We start from the raw sequence: 18876 nt of genomic DNA, 5'->3' as shown, positions 1-18876 counted from the left end.
CACCCTAGTGCAATAAAACTGTCGATTAGTGCCTCTGGCTAGAGACAGAGTAGGTCGGTATGGATTGAAGCTTGAAAAATGTTAAGCTAATGTTTTCAAAGTTCTCGCATTTTTGTTTTCAAAATGCGCTAGATCAGATCACGCGTTGTTCTTTTCAAGAATTGAGTTGATCTCTTTCCTCTCGTTGTTCTAAAATTGTTTTGTAGCTATGTGAAGGTCTTATTTCACCATTTTTTAAGCAAACAGGTCAAAACCCCCCACGAGATTTCCCCTTTAGAAGGTGCATCACGTAATATTCATGTATTGTCAACCAGTTCCCGATTATAAACAAAAGGAAAAAACGTATCTTTAAATTGTCAGTACAAGCAGACAAAGTTTGCAAACCTTTGCCTCAGCAAAATAAGTTCTGCTGTTCAAAATCATGGTAGACTTTCTTCATAGTGTCTGTTCAAATACAAGTACACGATAATTCACAACAAAAATACAGGACTATGAAGAAAGACTTGTATATTCACAGAAAAACAGTCCTGGCAGCCACCAATGATCGCTACCACTCACACTAAGACTAATATTTCATCGCACAGATCACTGACAATGACCTCAATATTATAAGGGTTTTTGCTTTGCAGTCTTGTTGTCGTTCTGTTATTAATTATGAATTGCATCACGCTTACGTCTATTCCTGAAACGATTAAAATATTCAGTCGCTGTTATATCGGCGAGGCGGTGTGTAGAATATAGAGTAGAAGCTTGAGTTTGACCGCAAACTGACAGCCGCTTTTCAGTATCCGATCGAGTTGAACTTTGTTCCACTGATATGAAAGCCCATTGGCATTGTCCGGCGCTGAGTCTGCTTTCAGCCAGTTCGTTTCGTTTTCATGGTATGAGAAAGCACTATAACGCTGTTTATATAACTGGCTTTGTAGTGCGGCATTGGACGCAAAAAGCTGGGTATAAAATTAGTTACGTCTAAAACCCTTTGACCAACGAAGTTTACTTGTACGAAACAGCCGACAACAAAGCGACAATGGACCGCGCACAAACTGATGAAGAATTTAGATTGGTACTATGTTCGAGATTACCAAAAGCAACATTGTGATGGTCAAACATTTAAATCTGCTTAATCTCGTGTTTATAGATTTTTCGGCGAAACGATTAGATATTGTTCGTCAAGCACATCAGTGTTGAAGTCCAGCGTTGGCTTGTTTGCCAAAGTTTTAGATCGTGTGTGACGCGCAAAAATCGTTCACTTCGCAAATAAATCCACAACGGTATCGCTCATTTTTTTAAAACATGTTTTTCATATTCACTGGTATTGTGTGCGCTAAATCCTCGCAGCAACAACGTTTAATCTCCATTACTATTTTTCACACATCATGCAACACCGGACCAAAACAGCCGCTTAACAAGCCTCCTTGTAGTAAACTGAACTTTGAGGGAATTTTCCAGTAATTATGCGATTTGCATCGCTGTACCCCCAAAAATGTCTTTGAAAGGCATTACTACACCAATATTTCGGAGGTTTTTCAGCTAATTCTTTAGTTGTACGCAGCAACTAAATTTTTTCCGCATTTTTCTTTTGGGCCGGGAATGCATTTCAGTTAATTTACCAAGCGGATTTTAATCATTTAGAAAACAGTCAATGTCAGGTTAAGACAGCTCAAACAAAGTTGATTTAAAATCGTTTTAAAACAAAAAAAAAGCATACATACTTTTTACAAATCCCCATACTGACTTCTGATACGTGACTTCAGCTGTTACTCTGCAACAAGGAGGAAAAAATAAAATAATACATCATTAAGCATTCCGACATGTAATTGAAGCGAAAAATTAATCGCTTCACACGACATTTGATACCATTCGGTGCAATTAGTTCCTTTTGATAACTCTGTTTCTAACATTTTGCGTTCTTTATCAAGAGTTTTCAATCGTCACATTTGCTAGAAAACGATAAATAATAATAAAAACTCGATTTCAATTTATGTGCTTTAGTTTGTCAATATTCGAGGTTGTTGTGGTGACGAGAAGGAGATAATCACGCCACAGATCAGCCCATCACTTAAGTCACGCAAACACACAATATCTTAGGATCACGCCACTTGAGTCACGCATGGAATGCGGCAAGAGTTCAAACAGAAAATGTTAACAGCACAATTCGTGGTTAAGCGTGACACTTTTAAACACGGCATTTATAAAAAAAAGAAACTGAGCTCATTGAACAGATTCGCCATAATGAATTTAGATAAAATGTTTGTCTATCAACAAAAACAAAAGAGAATAATAACAATTGTCTAGTTTTGTTATGAATTATCACCCTAGTTCAATAAACTGTCGATTAGTGCCTCTGGCCTGAGGCAAACTAGGTCGGAATGGATTGAAACTTGAAAACTGTTAGGCTAACGTTTTTCAAGTTCTCGCATTTTTGTTTCCAAAATGCGCTAGAACAGATCACGGGTTGTTCCTTTCAATAATTGGGTTGATTTATTTTTTCTCGTTGTTCTAGAATTATTTTGTGTCTAAATGAAGGTCTAACTGCGCCATTTCTAACAAAAGAGGCCAAAAAACCCCATGACTTCCCCTTTAAAGTAAGGCAAAATCCGTCAGAGCATCTTACTGGCCAATCAGATGTCGCGCAATATCCTAGTTATTTCCACAGTTTTATACCTAGTAATTCAGCAGGTTTTCTTGGCGCGTTTAGAAGATACAAATGTGAAGAATACCTTAATCTGCTGGTCAGATTTGAAGTCCTCGTAATACAGTATCTGTTAGTGATAAAAAAGCTGTCTCCATATGGAATTCCTTCGTTGTTCACCTGTGTACAATCAAGACAAGTCAAAACCACATTAAACTCTCCGGCACGATCATTGCGTTCAAAATAGCAAAGAATTCACGAGGAATTATAAAAGAGGGCAAGCGATGATCACTGAGGTTGCGGCCGATTTTCCACTGAACGGGCAAACTTCAAGAGCTAATTGAATGTCACAGTATAGTACCTGGAACTGTATTTCTTCAGATTCTAGTTATGCGCGTCGCAGTGAAGACCTAACTTCAGGAATGTCTTAGTTGCTAACTATACACTCGATTGAAAAGTTGTCAGGTAAAAAGCCTGGTTCCCACCTGTGCGATAAGCACAAAACAAGCACAAGAAAATAAGGGATACGCAAGCGCAGTAACGTTGAAGGAGATCTGTAAACTGATTCAAGATGGCGGAATCATCTTGCTTGTGCTTGTGCTTACCTCACGCCAGTTCCCACTTGTGAAATAAGCACAAGCGTGAGATAAGCACAAGCACAAGGAATGGAAAAAGTTTCTTTTTCTTGCGCTTATGCGTATGCTTAACTCACGCTTATTTCATGCCGTTCCAACACGATTTTTCTTATCTCACAAGTGGGAACCAAGCTAAGGAATCAGTAAACGATGAACGATAAGACCCACAAGATTTCTGGAAAGCGTTTGACCTACGAGCATATTTGCCAGCATTCTTCTTGGTAGAAAATAAAAGAAGCGTAATGGAATAAATCTGATGGAATATATATATATACAGTCAACTCTCGCCTTGTGGACACCTCGCTATAACGGAGACCCCGATAATACGGACAGCAGCTAAATTCCCGAGAAAAATAAATTACAGACGTTTGACCGAAATAAATTCCCGCTATTACGGACTCTCGCTATTAAGGACACTATCTCGCGGTCCCGAGGGTGTCCGCAATAAAGGGAGTTGACCGTATATCTTTTTTTGGTGCCTTAGTGTGCTATAGTGCCTTCCTAACGGTAGTGGGGTGTTTCAACTTTGTTGCCGCAAATGCCTAAGTGTTTCTATATTAACTTACACACCTCAGCCTGCACCACGTACATCTTGCCAGGAATACTTCCTTGCACGCAGTGCTAAAAATTGAAGGTCAAAAAAAAAAAAAAAGGAAATAAGGATGAGAATGGTGTCACGATGACGCCGAAACGTCGGCTATTAACTTTAATTTTCGCTTGCTTATGTTTCAATAAATAAATAAATAAATAAATAAATAAATAAATAAATAAATAAATAAATAAATAAATAACGTCAGCAATTATTCTGAGGCTATGTTCACACAGGACCGGTTCCAAATGGTTCCGGTTTAAAAATTGTGACGGATAGGCCTTTTGTTCACACGGGACCTGCTAACCGCACCGTCTAACCGTTCCCTATCAGGTCCGATAACTGGATCTCCAAAAAAGCAGGTCCAGTTTTGGAACCGTTTCGGTCCCAAATGGATCTGTCACCATGTAAACACCTGGACCGGTTCCTTTTGGTACTAGCAGCGCAGTTAAGCTTGGGTGCTAGTTGAATTTATCGTACTTCGGTCTAGAAGAACGAGGAGGCAAATAGTCGTTGTTTTGGTCGGCATACTTCTTGGTTTAACTGCCTTAATTAAGGCAATCTTATCTAACGGTTCACAGCTTGCGCGTGCTACAATCGCGACGCGTAACGAACAATCACCGCGCGAGAGAACGCGTTTGTTTATTTGTCACTTTTTAAACCGACGAAGGCCGAAGATTTTCGGCCGAAACGTCTTGCTAAGTTTTTTGATAAACGTTTTGTGTTTAACGTTTTTTGAGAGTCAGAGTCATACACATTTTAGATTACATTACATGTATCACTCTTGGTTGGTAATAACTACATGGTATTGAGTTACAATGAGACTCATTAAGGACGGTGCCTACTAATACCGCAGTATTTTTGTGCCGGGAAAGCAGATCTTAGCAAGGCCTATCGGAATCCAAAAAGAAAATTGGGGGTAACCATGCATTTTTCAGAGATAATTAAGCAACAATATCTCTAAAAAGTGCCAAAATATAAAGCAATGTATGGGATTTTTTCCTAAATTGAAGCTTAATTTTCTCTGAGAAATGCTTGGTTACCCCCAATTTTCTTTTGAGATACCAACGACATTTGGTAAGTTCTGCTTTCTCCGTATAGTTTTAAACTGCGCAAAAATATTCCTGTATCAGTAGGCACCACCCATAGGAAACCCGAGTATCTCGCGATGCGCAGAACGTATGCGCAGTAACAATAGTAGGCACGTCCTTAATAAATAGATAAATGCGGCGATGGGGACAAGGGGGTCATTAGCAACCAGGGCCCGGTTGTTCGAAAGCCGATTAACGCTAATCCACGATTAAAAGTTAACCGAGGTTTTCATCTCGTTCATTAAAGATGATTTCAAAGGCTCATTTTTAAGCTAATGGTAAATAAATTTCTAAGGCAAAACTAAGGGACAAAAATCTTTTGGACAAATCTTCACGGATTAGTAAATATACTCAAATCAAAGCTCACGTTAATCCAGGATTAGCTTAATCGGGGTTTGAACAACTGGGCCCTGAGTGCTGGTAGCAAGTTAGCATGTAGTGCCCGCTACGTTCGTGATTGTTAGGGACCCACAGATTTGACTACGATTAGAATTACTGGTTCAGAAGTAAATTGGCTTGTGCTGTTGCGGGTTCCCTGCCATATTGTGTTTTTATTGTATTGTTAGTTGTTGATGATTATTGTAACGTATTATCTGTTGGCGAAGCTAAAAAAGATAAAAATAAAGTAAAATAACTTTTCAAATCTAGTTTGCGTGGCTTATATAACCGCTTCTCACACCAATCTTGTTTCTAGTGTCTTCTTATCTGCTGGTAAACAACGCGAAGGAGTGAGAGTACTGGGGATGCCATTGATTTGAAATTGGAAAGTCTTACTCCGGCGTACTCAATCTCTTGCTCGTACTTTGATCTGAAGGTCCTCGATTTTTTTAAATGAAAACGTCAACCTTCTGAACAACTGACCAGCATGCAGAAGAATACAGCTGGTCAGATGTTTCTGTAAACAATCTCACCTGTTTTTCTGTTGTGGGCGAGTGTTTGGGTCCAATAGGGTGATTTAGAGAGATTGTATAAGTGATTGTTCTTCTTTGACCATCTTCAGTATCCTCCCAAGGGTTAAACATCAAATCTACAGATAGAGGTAAACAAATATTAATGACAAAGCTCACTTGAATGTAGTCACTCAAACCTGGTATGAATAAAGTATTGCCCTAGCAAACACACTATTACTTCAAATAGAAGAAAGATCCTCGCAGTTAATACGCAACTTAAGCAGTTGCGAAACGAAAGCCTGAAAAAAATTCAGGATTGAACGGGATTCGAACACATGACCTCTGCGATGCTGGTGCAGTGCTCTACCAACTGAGCTATCAAGCCAACTGGGAGCTGGTCATATTGTGAGTTCGTAATATACCCGCGAAGGATGATTAAATGAATATGAACATATGAAGCATCATATATTGAACTGCGGATGAAAGATCAAATAGAAGAAAGATCCTCGCAGTTAGTACGCAACTATTACTTCATCTCCTAAACTTGATGCAATAAATAAATAAATAAATAAATAAATAAATAAATAAATAAATAAATCACTTAATTTAAGTGTCAACGTATTTAGCGCAAAGCGCTAATTGGGGACACTTTCCAAATCGAATTGGATTTAGAAACGTTAGTTTTTGAGGAGAGGGGAAAACCAGAGTACCTGGAGAAAAACCTCTCGGAGCAAAGACGAGAACCAGCAACAAACTCAACCCACATATGACGCCGAGTCCGGAAATCGAACCCGAGCTTCACTGGTGGGAGGCGAGTGCTCTCACCAATGCGCCATCCCTGATCCGGAAATGATACAATGAATGTATGTAATGACGACTTTCCATTGGCTCACAATTATGACAGATTTTTTGACCAGCTCAAGTTGCTTCATTCCACTACCCTGTGTTTCTGAGTCACTACATCAGTTGGTGATGATGATTATAAACAGGTCACCCTTAGCCTATAAAATACTCTGTTTTCAGCAGCCCTCTTCCTTGCCAAATAGAGTTGGTCGGTTGGGAGAAAACAAAAATACCATTGAAAAAGTAACAAATAAAAATCATTCCAAGTGTGCTACCCTTAGCAGCAGTATACATGTATTACTTTCTGCATTCCTGGCTAAAATGTTGCAAAAAGCTACTATCACATTATATGGTGTTCGTAACAAGGTTTTAGATGTCAGAGTTATCTTATTAAGATATTAAAAAAAAACATATTCATTAAAACTTGGAAACACCCAGGGTAAAGAAGCAGGAAATTATCATTATTTTTTTTTTTTTTTTTTGGAGGGGAGGGGGAGGTGGTGGGAGGTGGTGGCTGTTGGCTTTGGCTAGTGATCCAGAAAGGGAAAGAATTAAAACAAATATTCATTGGGTTGGCATTGTTAAAATTGCTGTTTCCTTGTACAACATGAATTACCCACCTTTTGTCCTTCTTGCCTCCTGTACTCGTTTGTAGAAATCGGACTCTGTAAATAGATACTCATAAAGAGTGTCTACACCAACAGGAAACTCCTAAAACGGCAACAAAATCATATTAGTAAACTGATTACGTTTGTCTACCTTGTAATTTGATGAATAAGTAGTGCACATACAATAGTACACATACAGGGTAATGTTAAGATGTGTCAAAGAAAAGAAGCCCCCCCCCCCCAAACACTCCTTCCACGCACCCCCACCCCCCACCGTCTCACGCACGCCCCCACCCCAGACTCGTACCCAGTCGTTATTTACATGTTTTGTGGTGTGAGAAGATTGGATACGAGGATGGATTGAGGCGCGCGGTCTCGACCCACAAAACACGTAGATAGCGACTGGGTACGAGTCTGCCCCCGTTCCAACAAAACTTTTTTCCGCAGAAAAGTGAACGAGGAGGGATTTGGGAGAAGGAGCGTCCGCGTTTCTCACGGATTCGCCGCTTACTAGATCCATCACTCACTACAGAAAATAGGAGATGAAAGAGTCTGAGGTGTGAAGGAAATATTATACTGCCACGGAACTAATGGGCCATCTAAACTGCTTGTAAATGTCTGCACACTAGATCATGATAGGTTGTTAGAGATCAACAACAAGGGCATTCATGCACTGCCCTACAGAAACCTATAGTATTTTGCCATGAAAGACATCCTCTAGCTACACCAAAAACTAAGGATCGCCTTGAGCAAAACCTATGCGTAAATTCTTATCAAACAAACGAATATTGTCAGTAAATTTTCAAAACACAAAACGGTTAAATGTACACATCGCTCAGACCTAATTTCAGTCTTCCAGGAGACTTTCAGGTGTCGGTGTAAACGCGGAGCTTTTCTTTCTACTTTCTCCTCAAACAAATTGAGCCACAGAAGAGGCGACCATGAGCCGAAACAGAAGTGAAAGAACAAAACGCGTTTTACTTAGAACTGTTGCTGCCATTGTTACTCCGAACTGCCGCTTTGCAGCTCAGGCAGTTTTGTTTGGCGAGAAACAAGAAAGTAAACCTCTGGGATCAGGATAGAAAAACTACAGAACTTGGGCTGAACTCCAACGCTGACCAAGGTTGCCCTTTCTTTGCGCACAGGACATCATTATAGGGTGACAAAGGCCCATGCTACAAGTAGTCAAATGCAGTGATGGCAAAATGAAAAAAAAAAAACTTGCTGAAAATTTATGTCACATACCTGGTTGACATATTCCCTACTAAGATGACCGTCACAAACACAATTAACAGGAGCTGAAAGGGAGAAAGAAAGAGGAAAAGTGAACACAAAACAGAAGTTTGCATGGAGTGAATAATTTCTTAAGTGACTGAACACATTGCAGCTGTTGTTCCTTTGTTTTTTCATTTTAAACTTGCTAGCTTGGTAGTTGAATTCTAATAGCCATTTTTGTAGCTACATTAAAGTGTTTTAACGGGACTAAAATAATTGAGAAGTAAGGATTCAAAAACACAGGACAGCAATGACAAAATTACCAAATAGGTACACACAATCTACTATAGTCATGGCAATTGAATACTAGAATGCTGTCACTGATAGTCAGCGATCCCGAATCATCAGGAAATTCCAGTTTAGCTTGATACTTTGCTTCTAAAATTTTGACTTTTAAGACCCCCTCCCCCCCTCCCCAAGGAATTTCCGATGACCTTCCTTGGGGTGGGCATGGATTTTTTCTGGAACTGCACAATTGGCAACCGTTTCATTTGAAACTTATGTACCAGAGTTCTATAATCATAATAATTAGCAAACCAGTAACATGTACCCTCTGTAATCTCATCATCATCATGGTATTCCGATACTGTGCCTTCTTCCTCCAGCTCACTGCTCTCCTTCTTCTCCTTTGCTGCTGTTGCCTCTAACAATGCTAACTTCTTCTTCTTGGCCCCAGGTGACTGCAACAAACTTTTGAGTTGTAAGTGAGGTGATGATGGTCGACTGCTGGGTCGTTTCTCTTTCTTGGTCACACCATCCACACTATTCTGATCTCCACGCAGTGATGATGGGTCATTTTCATGATCTGCCCCAGGTGCCACACGTGGTGATGGCGGAGTGACAGACACTGTTGGCGCACTATCACCATCTTTGCTGATTGGACACTAACAAAGCAAAGACTTATTATCAGGAACGATTTGTATATTGGAATATGTACCAGGCTTTTTTTTTAGGATTTGTTGAGTCAATGTAATGTGCAGATGAACATTTCTTGGATTGATATTTGCGCAATACAAATCAATATTATTATTATTATTATTATTATTATTATTATTATTATTATTATTATTATTATTACTATTACTTGAAAGTTGTCTCTTTTTTCATTGAAATGAATTGTAAATAGTTTTTTAATAGTTCTTTTTTCTACTTTTAACTTGTGAATAGCAATTTGCTTGAAATATGTTAATAAAGAGTTTTAAAAAAATTACCATTACTATTACTATTACTATTATTATTATTATTATTATTATTATTATTATTATTATTATTACTATTACATGTATATGTAGTAGTAGTAGTAGTAATTGCTTTATTTGCATGACCACAAGATTTACAGTATTGCAAAAGCTTATATAATCTAATTACTAACAAAACAGTGTAGAGTATCATAACAATATATAATTAATTCTAAGTTACATCATCAATATCCAATAATAGCCTGTCACGTATAATCATACATGAAGAAATAAACTTCATAACCAGTTTGTTAACATTATAGTCTTTAGAGTTCATCAGTAGTTTCACAATGTCTGATGTCGATTTCGTTTGAATATCAGGTATCATTTTACTTATGTCTTCATAGAATGTCTGCCTCTGTAAAGAGTAGCAACTACATTGAAACAAGAAATGAGTTTCATTTTCCACTTGATTTGATTGACACAACTGACATAATCTTAACTCTCTAGGAAGATGATCTTTCTGATATCTACCAGCTTCAATTCTGAGTTTGTGGTTACTTAATTTAAACTTAACTAGGTTTCGTCTATCAGGAAAATTTCTTAAATGAGTTAAATAATTAGACGAAGAGTATTCATTCTTGAAAACCTTATAGAACTCTAACTTTTTTGAGTGTTCAAGGTTGTGTTGCCAGAAACGTAGATACTTGTTTTTCATATTAGTTTCAATTTGCCTTATTGTCTCATTGCTAAAATTTTCAGGATTTAGATCAGATGAATAGTATTTTTCTAACATGCCCATAAAATTGGAGTAAAAACCGGAATTATTAATGGAGTGTAAATGTTTTGACATCAGAAAAGATTGCTTAACGATAGAGTCATTCTCCTTATTGTTTAGGTAAACAAAGTATTCATAATTTTTTGGTTTATTGCAATAAGTAATGGATATCGCCCTAACTCAGCCCTACATGCTAGGTTAGAGGCTTTGTTGTTTACCTCCAAATAGCGTTTGCAAAACTTTAAATGTACTTTTTCTAATGGGGAATTATCCCATGTTTTGAACTCCTGCTTCGTGTACATACCCCAAACCTCACTGTTATAGCTTAGGATCGAGAATATCATCGTGTCGAAGATCTGAGATGCTGTGTTGGGATTTAGTTTACTCAGGAGTGTGTGTTTATGGATGTTAGAGAAGGCGTGCATGGCCTTTTCTTTTAAGCGATCTAACGCAAGAGTGAAATTTCCTGTTGGGGTTAAACGAGTTCCTAAATAAGTAGTAGTAGTAGTAGTAGTAGTAGTAGTAGTAGTAGTAGTAGTAGTAGTAGTAGTAGTAGTGGTGGTGGTGGTGGTAGTAGTAGTGGTGGTGGTGGTGGTGGTGGTGGTGGTAGTAGTAGTAGTAGTTTATTTAGTATTAGTATTAGTAGTAGTATTAGTATTAGTATTAAACTTTAATGTAAGCCATTCTACAAGTTTGTATGTGTATGTTCCATGATGCTAACTGCTACACAGTCAGTGGTATTGCTTCCTGGCCTAAAGCCATACTGACTGGGGATAATAAGATTATGAAAGGAAAAGTGGAACATCAATTGATTAATTAAAGACACATTTTCAAACAATTTTACTTGGGCAGGAAGCACAGAAATTGGTCAATAATTATTGGAAAGCAACTGAGAACCTTGTTTATAATTGGAATGGACCTCATCAGGGTTGCAATAATTTATTTTAAGACTGTCAGGACAAACCCCTTGAGTTATGGATATAATAAATTATGTGAGAGGTTTAAGGATTTCTTTTGCTGCGAGTGAAAGTAACACATTTTTTTGTCAATAATTATTGCTGTTCTTATATGTATTATGTGGAGATGAATAATCTTAAGATACAATGATGCCAATGAAAGGTTGCTCTTATTTGGATTCATGAGCTTGCGTTACTTGCAAACAAAAACTGCTTCCTTTTGGCCAATATCTTTCAGCAAATTGCAGCCACATCATCAAATCTCAGGGTTTGACTTGTAAAATAAGATTCAATTTCTTTCAAAGTATATGCAATCATTTTGACATTTTGTCTGTGAGATACATGTACACAAAGCAATTTTGTGAGATAACGTTTGAATGAGAAAAACACAGACAGAGATAGGGTTTTAAACAATGAATGCATGCAGTAACTTTAACAAGAACCAAGCACTGTTGAATGTAGTCCATTAAAGCATGTACATGCATGCAGGGTTGCCATTAAGGCTTGAAGAAGTTTGGTCGAGAAAGAAAGTAGTTGGTTACAACTGAAAAGTCTTCCATCCTTAGTGTTGTACTTAAATTGCTAATTTTAAAACTCTAAATATAGTGAGCTACAGCTGCTGTTTGCATGTTCACCATTAAAGGACCCTAGTCAGCCTCTGCCATTTTCGATGCCATCGAAATTATTGACATTGCATGGTGGAGTGAAATCTTATTGCTTTACTGTAAGTTGTGTTCCTGAAAGTATGTTTCGTTATCTTTAGTAGTTTCACAGTGATTTCGTTCATTTTGACATGTTCCGAATTAAATATTATAGCCAAACTCTCGCATATAAACAAAAACAAAGGTGCGGCTGACTAGAGCCCTTTAAGTAGTATTTAGGCATAGCAATCAGCTACCAGTTACTGAGTAATGTTTGGTAAGGTACCATATAGTCACCCACATAACCCTAACCCTAACCCCCCATATAGTCACCCAACCATCCATATAGTCACCCTTACTACCATGAATTATATGCCCCAGCTACTAGTGACAGTCCTGGTTTGTATATAGAGACGGTGCTAGCAGGCAAACTGTGAAAGTACACGACTCTGCAGTGACTTGTCTACAATAGCTATTGATTCTGAAGTTTGTTTGATTTCAGAAGGGCAAAAAACAAAACACTGAAAGGAAAACAAACAAACAAACAACAATTTTACAATAACTGTCCAAATTCCAGCGCGCTGATTGACTCGTAGCTATTGTCTATAAGAGTACAGACAATAAAAATGATGTCAGATGTAACGCGCGTGCTTTCTCAACGAAAAAATAGTCAATTCCGCTCGTACTTTTTCCATGTTATTGTAAAAAACAAATCGATGGCAGTTTTCTATGGTCTATACTCTTATAGACCATAAACTGACGCCATAAAATGTCCAAAACTTGGCAGTGAAACCACTCGCCTGCGGCTCGTGGTTCCACTTGAGTTTTGAACATTTTATGACGTCATTTTATGGTCTATAAGAGTATAGACCATAGAAAACTGTCGTAGATTTGTTAAATTGGAAATGATTACCCTGGGTGTTTACCTAAGGAAATACAACACAGAAAAGCATATTTTCCAAATCACTTTATACCTGGTTTTCTGGCACCACAAAGTCAGTTGGAAGAGAGCTCTGACTATGGCTTAGTGATGACAGACTATCTGATGGCATTTCTCCTTCAATGTCACCTTCACTTCCCAAGTCGTCAGACAACTCTTCTTTATCGTCATTATCATCATCAGAATCATCATTGTCAGAACTGCCGTCACATGACTCTGAATATTTACCAACCAGCTGAATCAGTTCAGATGGGCTCTGTGGCTAAAATAAAGCAAAACAAATAATTGTTTAACATGAACTCATGTTCAGTATATTAACATGCTTAAAAAGTTGGTACATGGAGAAATCCTTTTAATTAATAGTTCCTCAACAGGCTCAGTTTAAAAAGAAATTGAACATTAAATATGTATCCAAGCAGAAAGCTATAAGAGTGCCATCTCTCCATTTTAAAAGGTTTATAAGGTAACAGAATCGATTGATCAGTTTACGCACTCTATTCTGTGTTTAATCTGAAAACCGGCCAATCAAACTTATATTTTATATGTTATATACAAGATAAATTTTCACTAAATTCTACTTCACTCTACTCTGTGTTTATTGTCTGAAAACCGGCTAATCAAACTAATTGCATGTAGCTCGGTTGGTAGAGCACTGCACCAGCATCGCAGAGGTCATGGGTTTGAATCCCGTTCAAGCCTGAATTTTTTTCAGGCTTTCTTTAGGCAACTGCTTAAGTTGCATTGTAACTGCGAGGATCTTTCTTCTATTTGATCTTTCATCAGCACTTCAAAATATGTTTTCATATATTAATTTACATTAATTTTATTTATTCATCCTTCACAGGCATATTACGTACTCACAATATGACCAGTTCCCAGTTGGCCATGGGAACTCGAGTCCCATTCAAGCCTGAATTTTTTTCAGGCTTTCGTTTCGCAACTGCTTAAGTTGCATAGTAATTGCGAGGGTCGATCTTTCTTCTATTTGATATTTTTTTCTACGTCATATGCACAGTTGATCATATTTACATTGATAAACATTTTGTTTTTAATGTTTTTTATGAGTCAGAGTCATACACGTTTTAGATTACATCATATTAACATGTTTATGTGTGCAGTAGAAATATTGAATATTTTATTACATTAACTAAAGGTAAATTAATTAGAACTCACTTAATCAAAAATGTTTGCAAAGTGGTTGTCCCGTAAGATGCCTGGGACTTGAATTAAGAAGTCCTCCTAATTAAGTTAAGATGAATCCTAACGGTCGACATGCAGACACTATTTCACAAACAAGGCACTGAGTGCATGGTGAAGACAATAAAAATTTGTTTCAGTTTGGAGTTGATTAATTAAAGTAATAATACTACTAAAAAGTAAATGTTATTTTTTCCTTTTTAAGTCTGCATTAACTGCACTACAGTACCAGTAAAAGTAAGTTGACAGTCGCTCTCTGTTGAGTCTCGATCTTCAATAATCGAGTATTGAGGGTCAACTGATAGAGAATCGGTTCAAGTAGCAGATATCACATGTTGGCAGAACCCAGATTATTTCTCCTAGTATGCCTTTGCCACTGACTGACAAAAATATCAATAATTATTGAAGCAAGTTACAAATTAATGAATAATATATTACATTTCTAAACTTAAACATACCTGGTCAAGAAGGGCATTTTGCCAAATTCTAAAAAGAACTGTGTAAGCTTGGTCTCTTGATATGAATGAAGCAAAAAAGTACTAGGATGGAACAAAAAAGAATTATGATCTATAGATTGAATTAGTTCCTTTATTTCTGGTCAATTTTGGTTAGTCAGTACACAAACAAGTTTATTAGAAATCTTGATAATATATGTGAAAAAAGTCTTGATTCTGATCAATGGCTAAGAGGAACACAGTTTTCAGGAAACATGATATAGAAAAAAAGGTATTTCAGTGTTTTCTGAAGTTAGTATGAACAAAGTGTTCTAGATGAGAACAGTGAAACTGTATGCATTGTGCAATTCAAGAAAAAATCCATACCCACCCCATGCATGGAAGGTCATTGGAAATTCCTAGGGGGAGGGCGGTCTTAGAAGCCAAAATTTTAGAAGCAAAGTATGAAGCTAAACTGGAATTTCCTGGGGGGAGTGGGGTACAAATTAAACAAAAAAACCTTCTGTTGGAGGAGTATGGATATTTTCTGAAACTGCACATTGTGTTGTAGAGTTATGTACTGCACAATATAACTTGAATGTATCATTTTTAAAAGTCAATCATATATTATAGCACTTTTAAATATTAAAGACTATAATTAAATGTGTTAAGCTGGTAAGCTTGTCTCTTCAAAGAGGCATTTCCTCAGGGAATTTCAGTTGCACAGCCATTGAATGTGAAAGGTGACATTTTTCAAATCTTTAGTATAATTTTTCGAAACCTCTCAGTTGTTCAAATGAGATGATCAGTTCACATCATGTAGACTGCTAAGTTCTTATTGCCAAGTATGTTGCTACACTCAGTGATTACCTATTACACCTGCCACCAGACCATAAAATCACAACAGCAACAACAACAATTTATCTACAGATTTAGATTATATATTGTCCCGCAAATAGCCACAAAGCTAGTCGAGGCGGGACAAGACAAAAAAAAATTACAGCAAATTCCAAACATTCTGGAAAAACAGAAAACTTAACTTTACATAATAACGCAGATTTAGATAAGGATATACCTCAAAATTAAAGTAAATTATATGTAATTTTTTATTATCATTAATATTACAATAGAAAAGAGATGAAAAGGGAAAAAGGAGAATCAGATTATACTGGCAAAGAGAAGGACAAGGGTGATCAGTTTTTCATTTGGTCAATTATCGTTTCTACTTCAATATAGGAGTCTACAGTTCAAGTGTTTCAAATAACTTTCCTTTTAGGGATTCTTTAAAAGATTTTTTTGTACTTTTTCTTAGAGTTGCAGGTATCCCATTCCAAATCTTGACCCCATCACCCAAGAATGCATTTCGTGTGGCATTAACTTGAAATGTAAATGTACCATGTACCATGCACATTTCTTTCACATATAAGCCAATCCATGACATTGAAATCCTTGTAGTATGCAGTCCTGGCCCCAGTTGTTCAAAGGCCAGATAAGTTTGTCCAGCGGATAAGTCACAATTCGAAAGTTTCAATCTGTACAAAGATTTCAGTATTTCCTCGTGCAGAAGCGAATATGCACACTCTAACCACAGCTTAATTGGGGAGTGTACGAAAACCTTGGACAATATTTAACGTGAAGTATATTTTAGACGCTGAAGAGTGCCTTATCCAGCGAATAAAGTTATCCGGCCTTTGAACAACTGGGGCCTGATGTTTACACGTGCTTAACCAGCAGTTTAATGGCCTAGCTCCCATGAGTCTCCTGTAGCTCAGTAGTAAAGCTAGTTTCCTTATATGCAGCCGTTCTCAGTGTCATCTTTGCATTATGGCACTAAGAATGGCTGCATAGGAGCTACCAAAGTAAAGCATCCGAAAAACTAATCGGAAGGTCATAGATTTGACTCCTAAATATTAGAAAACCCCTGAATTTCCTTGATCGAACTCGTACAGTATGCCTCAAATTTCACTGACTGAAAAATTTCATACCTTTTGCTATCATTTGTTCACCAGACTTAACACTAAACCTCACATTTCTGTCAACAATTTTATCATTGTTTAAGTACATGTAGATAGCATGACATCTTTTAGCCTACCTTTTCAGTATCTGTACAGACTTGAATAGCATTGGGTATAACCAAAGCAGTCTTTTCTTTTCTTATACTGTTTATCTCAGTACAACGTATTGTTACCTAGAGAGGTTCAATATACAAATCATGTGTGATAGAATTATATGTAAGGCCAGCCTGCCAACTTGCAGAAGATGAGGGTCAAATTGAATTATTGTTCAAACATACGTCCACAAGTTAGAAATTGTGACTTTCCTTGAGAAATAGTAACTGGAAGTCCAGTCTGCAGAGTACGGGAAAAATTGACGTGATCTCACATGCGCACATGCAGATTGAGTCATTTTGTGAAAACTCATGTCCGTACTTGTCATGAATTCTCTGCAGACTGTATGGCTGGAGGTGAGAACACCAAATGAATGTGACTACATGTACAACAGAAGGAAGGTGATTAGAAGAAGTTCTACTCAGGGCCCAGTTTTTCAATTATCCCATTAAGCTAATCCTGGATTAACGTGAACTTTTATTCAAGTTTAATTACTAATCAATAAAGACTCTCCCAAAAGATTTTTGTCCCTTAGTTTTGACTTAAAGACTTCTCTTTACCATTAGCTTAAAATTAGCTTTTAAAAATATTTTCAAATTGAGCACATTTACTAATTTTACTATAATTATGAGTGATGGTAATTGCATACTCACAAATGTTTCCCAGCCAAATATGTTAGCATAGAAGCATAGCCAGTTTTGTGATATATACAGTCGTCCATGAACTAAAATGTCTCTTTGTAAAGCACATGAGTAATCTGCAAATGTAAACATACAGTACTAAATATAAAGTAAACATGAAAGGATGCATGTATTAAAAGTTAACTAATATTAATAATTATGTAGTAATACACTGTGTGAAACAAACGATTGAATTAAAAGTTTGCCAATATTCATTTAAAACATGTAATGATTAACAATAAACATCTGCAACTTTACAATAATTAACAGTTACCATAAATGCTCTATAAGACGTCCCCTGGGATTTTCTGGCCTTAGGAAAGGTGGGGGCAGGGGGCTTATTAACTGAACAATATTTCCCCACTGACTGAACAGTAATGTCATTTTGTTTCTCTGTCGTGCAAAATAATTTACCTTGTTTTGATGCAAGAATCTGGCATCATTATCACGTGAAGGCACGCGGTATATGAAATTGGCATGCCGACTCCACTTTTTAATCTGTGATTACTATTACTAGCATTAATTTAAATAAATAGTAAAAATGTCCCAGCAGGAAATATTAGATGAATTGGTTTTGGGGATGTCACGTATTCAATCAGGAAATAGACACAGAGTGCTAGTTAACCATGCAGACTCCACACAGTCACTTCACTTCAATCATAAAATTGATTAAGTAAACTCACAGACATGTATACCAAAGACTAATACAGTCAACTCTCTTGTAAGCGACCACCCAATTTGGGGTATGACAAAGTGGTCATGGTCCCTTAAGAAATTTGAATGGTGGTCGCTTACAAGAGAGCTCTAATGAAACAGTATTTAATTAACTGAGAAACAATACAGTTGTTTATGAAGTGGTCGCTTACAGGAGGACTGGTCACTTACAAGAAGTGGTCGCTATGAGAGAGTTGACTGTATCAGCTTTGAGCTCTCAAAGTAAAACCTTATTTTTAACACCATGGTTATAAGTTGACAGGAGGACTGCAGCATGGCAACCACTGAGAAATCTTTGGTCCACATTGTTAACATTTACAGCTGCATTTGATTTGTTAACTGTCATGTAATGAAAAATATTGTGTGCACAGGAGTTACTGCTTAAAGTTTGCTGTTCACAACAGAGCAGAGAGATCCAGCTGACATTCTTTGCATACAGGTGAATGGACTCAAGTCCAACAATTAAGTCAGTCAATAGATCAATAATATTATATTTCGATATAATTACAGTAAAACTCTACCTTGGCTTAGAGGCTTAGGGGAATAAAAGTACAACAGTCTAAATTACAGTGAGGATCAGAGATGAATAATTAATTTTTCTTTTGTTTTAATTTTCCTAAAGCCTTGTAGCCAACTGAAGATAGAATTTTTAATATTAATATCGATTATTATTAAATAAATATATAT

General features: G+C 37.0%; 1 protein-coding gene across 2 annotated transcripts in view; it reads right to left on the bottom strand.

Annotated features, from left to right (window-relative positions):
• LOC146461223 (protein Aster-B-like) overlaps nt 1-18876 on the bottom strand; it is a 43846-nt gene that overhangs the window by 17457 nt on the left and 7513 nt on the right. For both annotated transcript variants that reach the window (XM_085087182.1, XM_085087183.1), the window contains 11 exons: nt 17449-17552; nt 16780-16875; nt 14712-14792; nt 13091-13318; nt 9114-9447; nt 8534-8586; nt 7301-7391; nt 5859-5974; nt 3838-3888; nt 2721-2812; nt 1713-1762 (listed from right to left, as the gene is read on the bottom strand). In XM_085087182.1, coding sequence (XP_084943308.1) covers nt 1713-1762; nt 2721-2812; nt 3838-3888; nt 5859-5974; nt 7301-7391; nt 8534-8586; nt 9114-9447; nt 13091-13318; nt 14712-14792; nt 16780-16875; nt 17449-17552 — 1296 coding nt within the window. The remainder of the gene's footprint in view (nt 1-1712; nt 1763-2720; nt 2813-3837; nt 3889-5858; nt 5975-7300; nt 7392-8533; nt 8587-9113; nt 9448-13090; nt 13319-14711; nt 14793-16779; nt 16876-17448; nt 17553-18876) is intronic.

This window comes from Pavona decussata, unplaced genomic scaffold (assembly GCF_977016875.1).
Source record: "Pavona decussata unplaced genomic scaffold, jaPavDecu1.1 SCAFFOLD_201, whole genome shotgun sequence".
Taxonomy (NCBI): Eukaryota; Metazoa; Cnidaria; class Anthozoa; order Scleractinia; family Agariciidae; genus Pavona; species Pavona decussata.
This window is presented reverse-complemented; position numbering and strand designations above follow the sequence as displayed.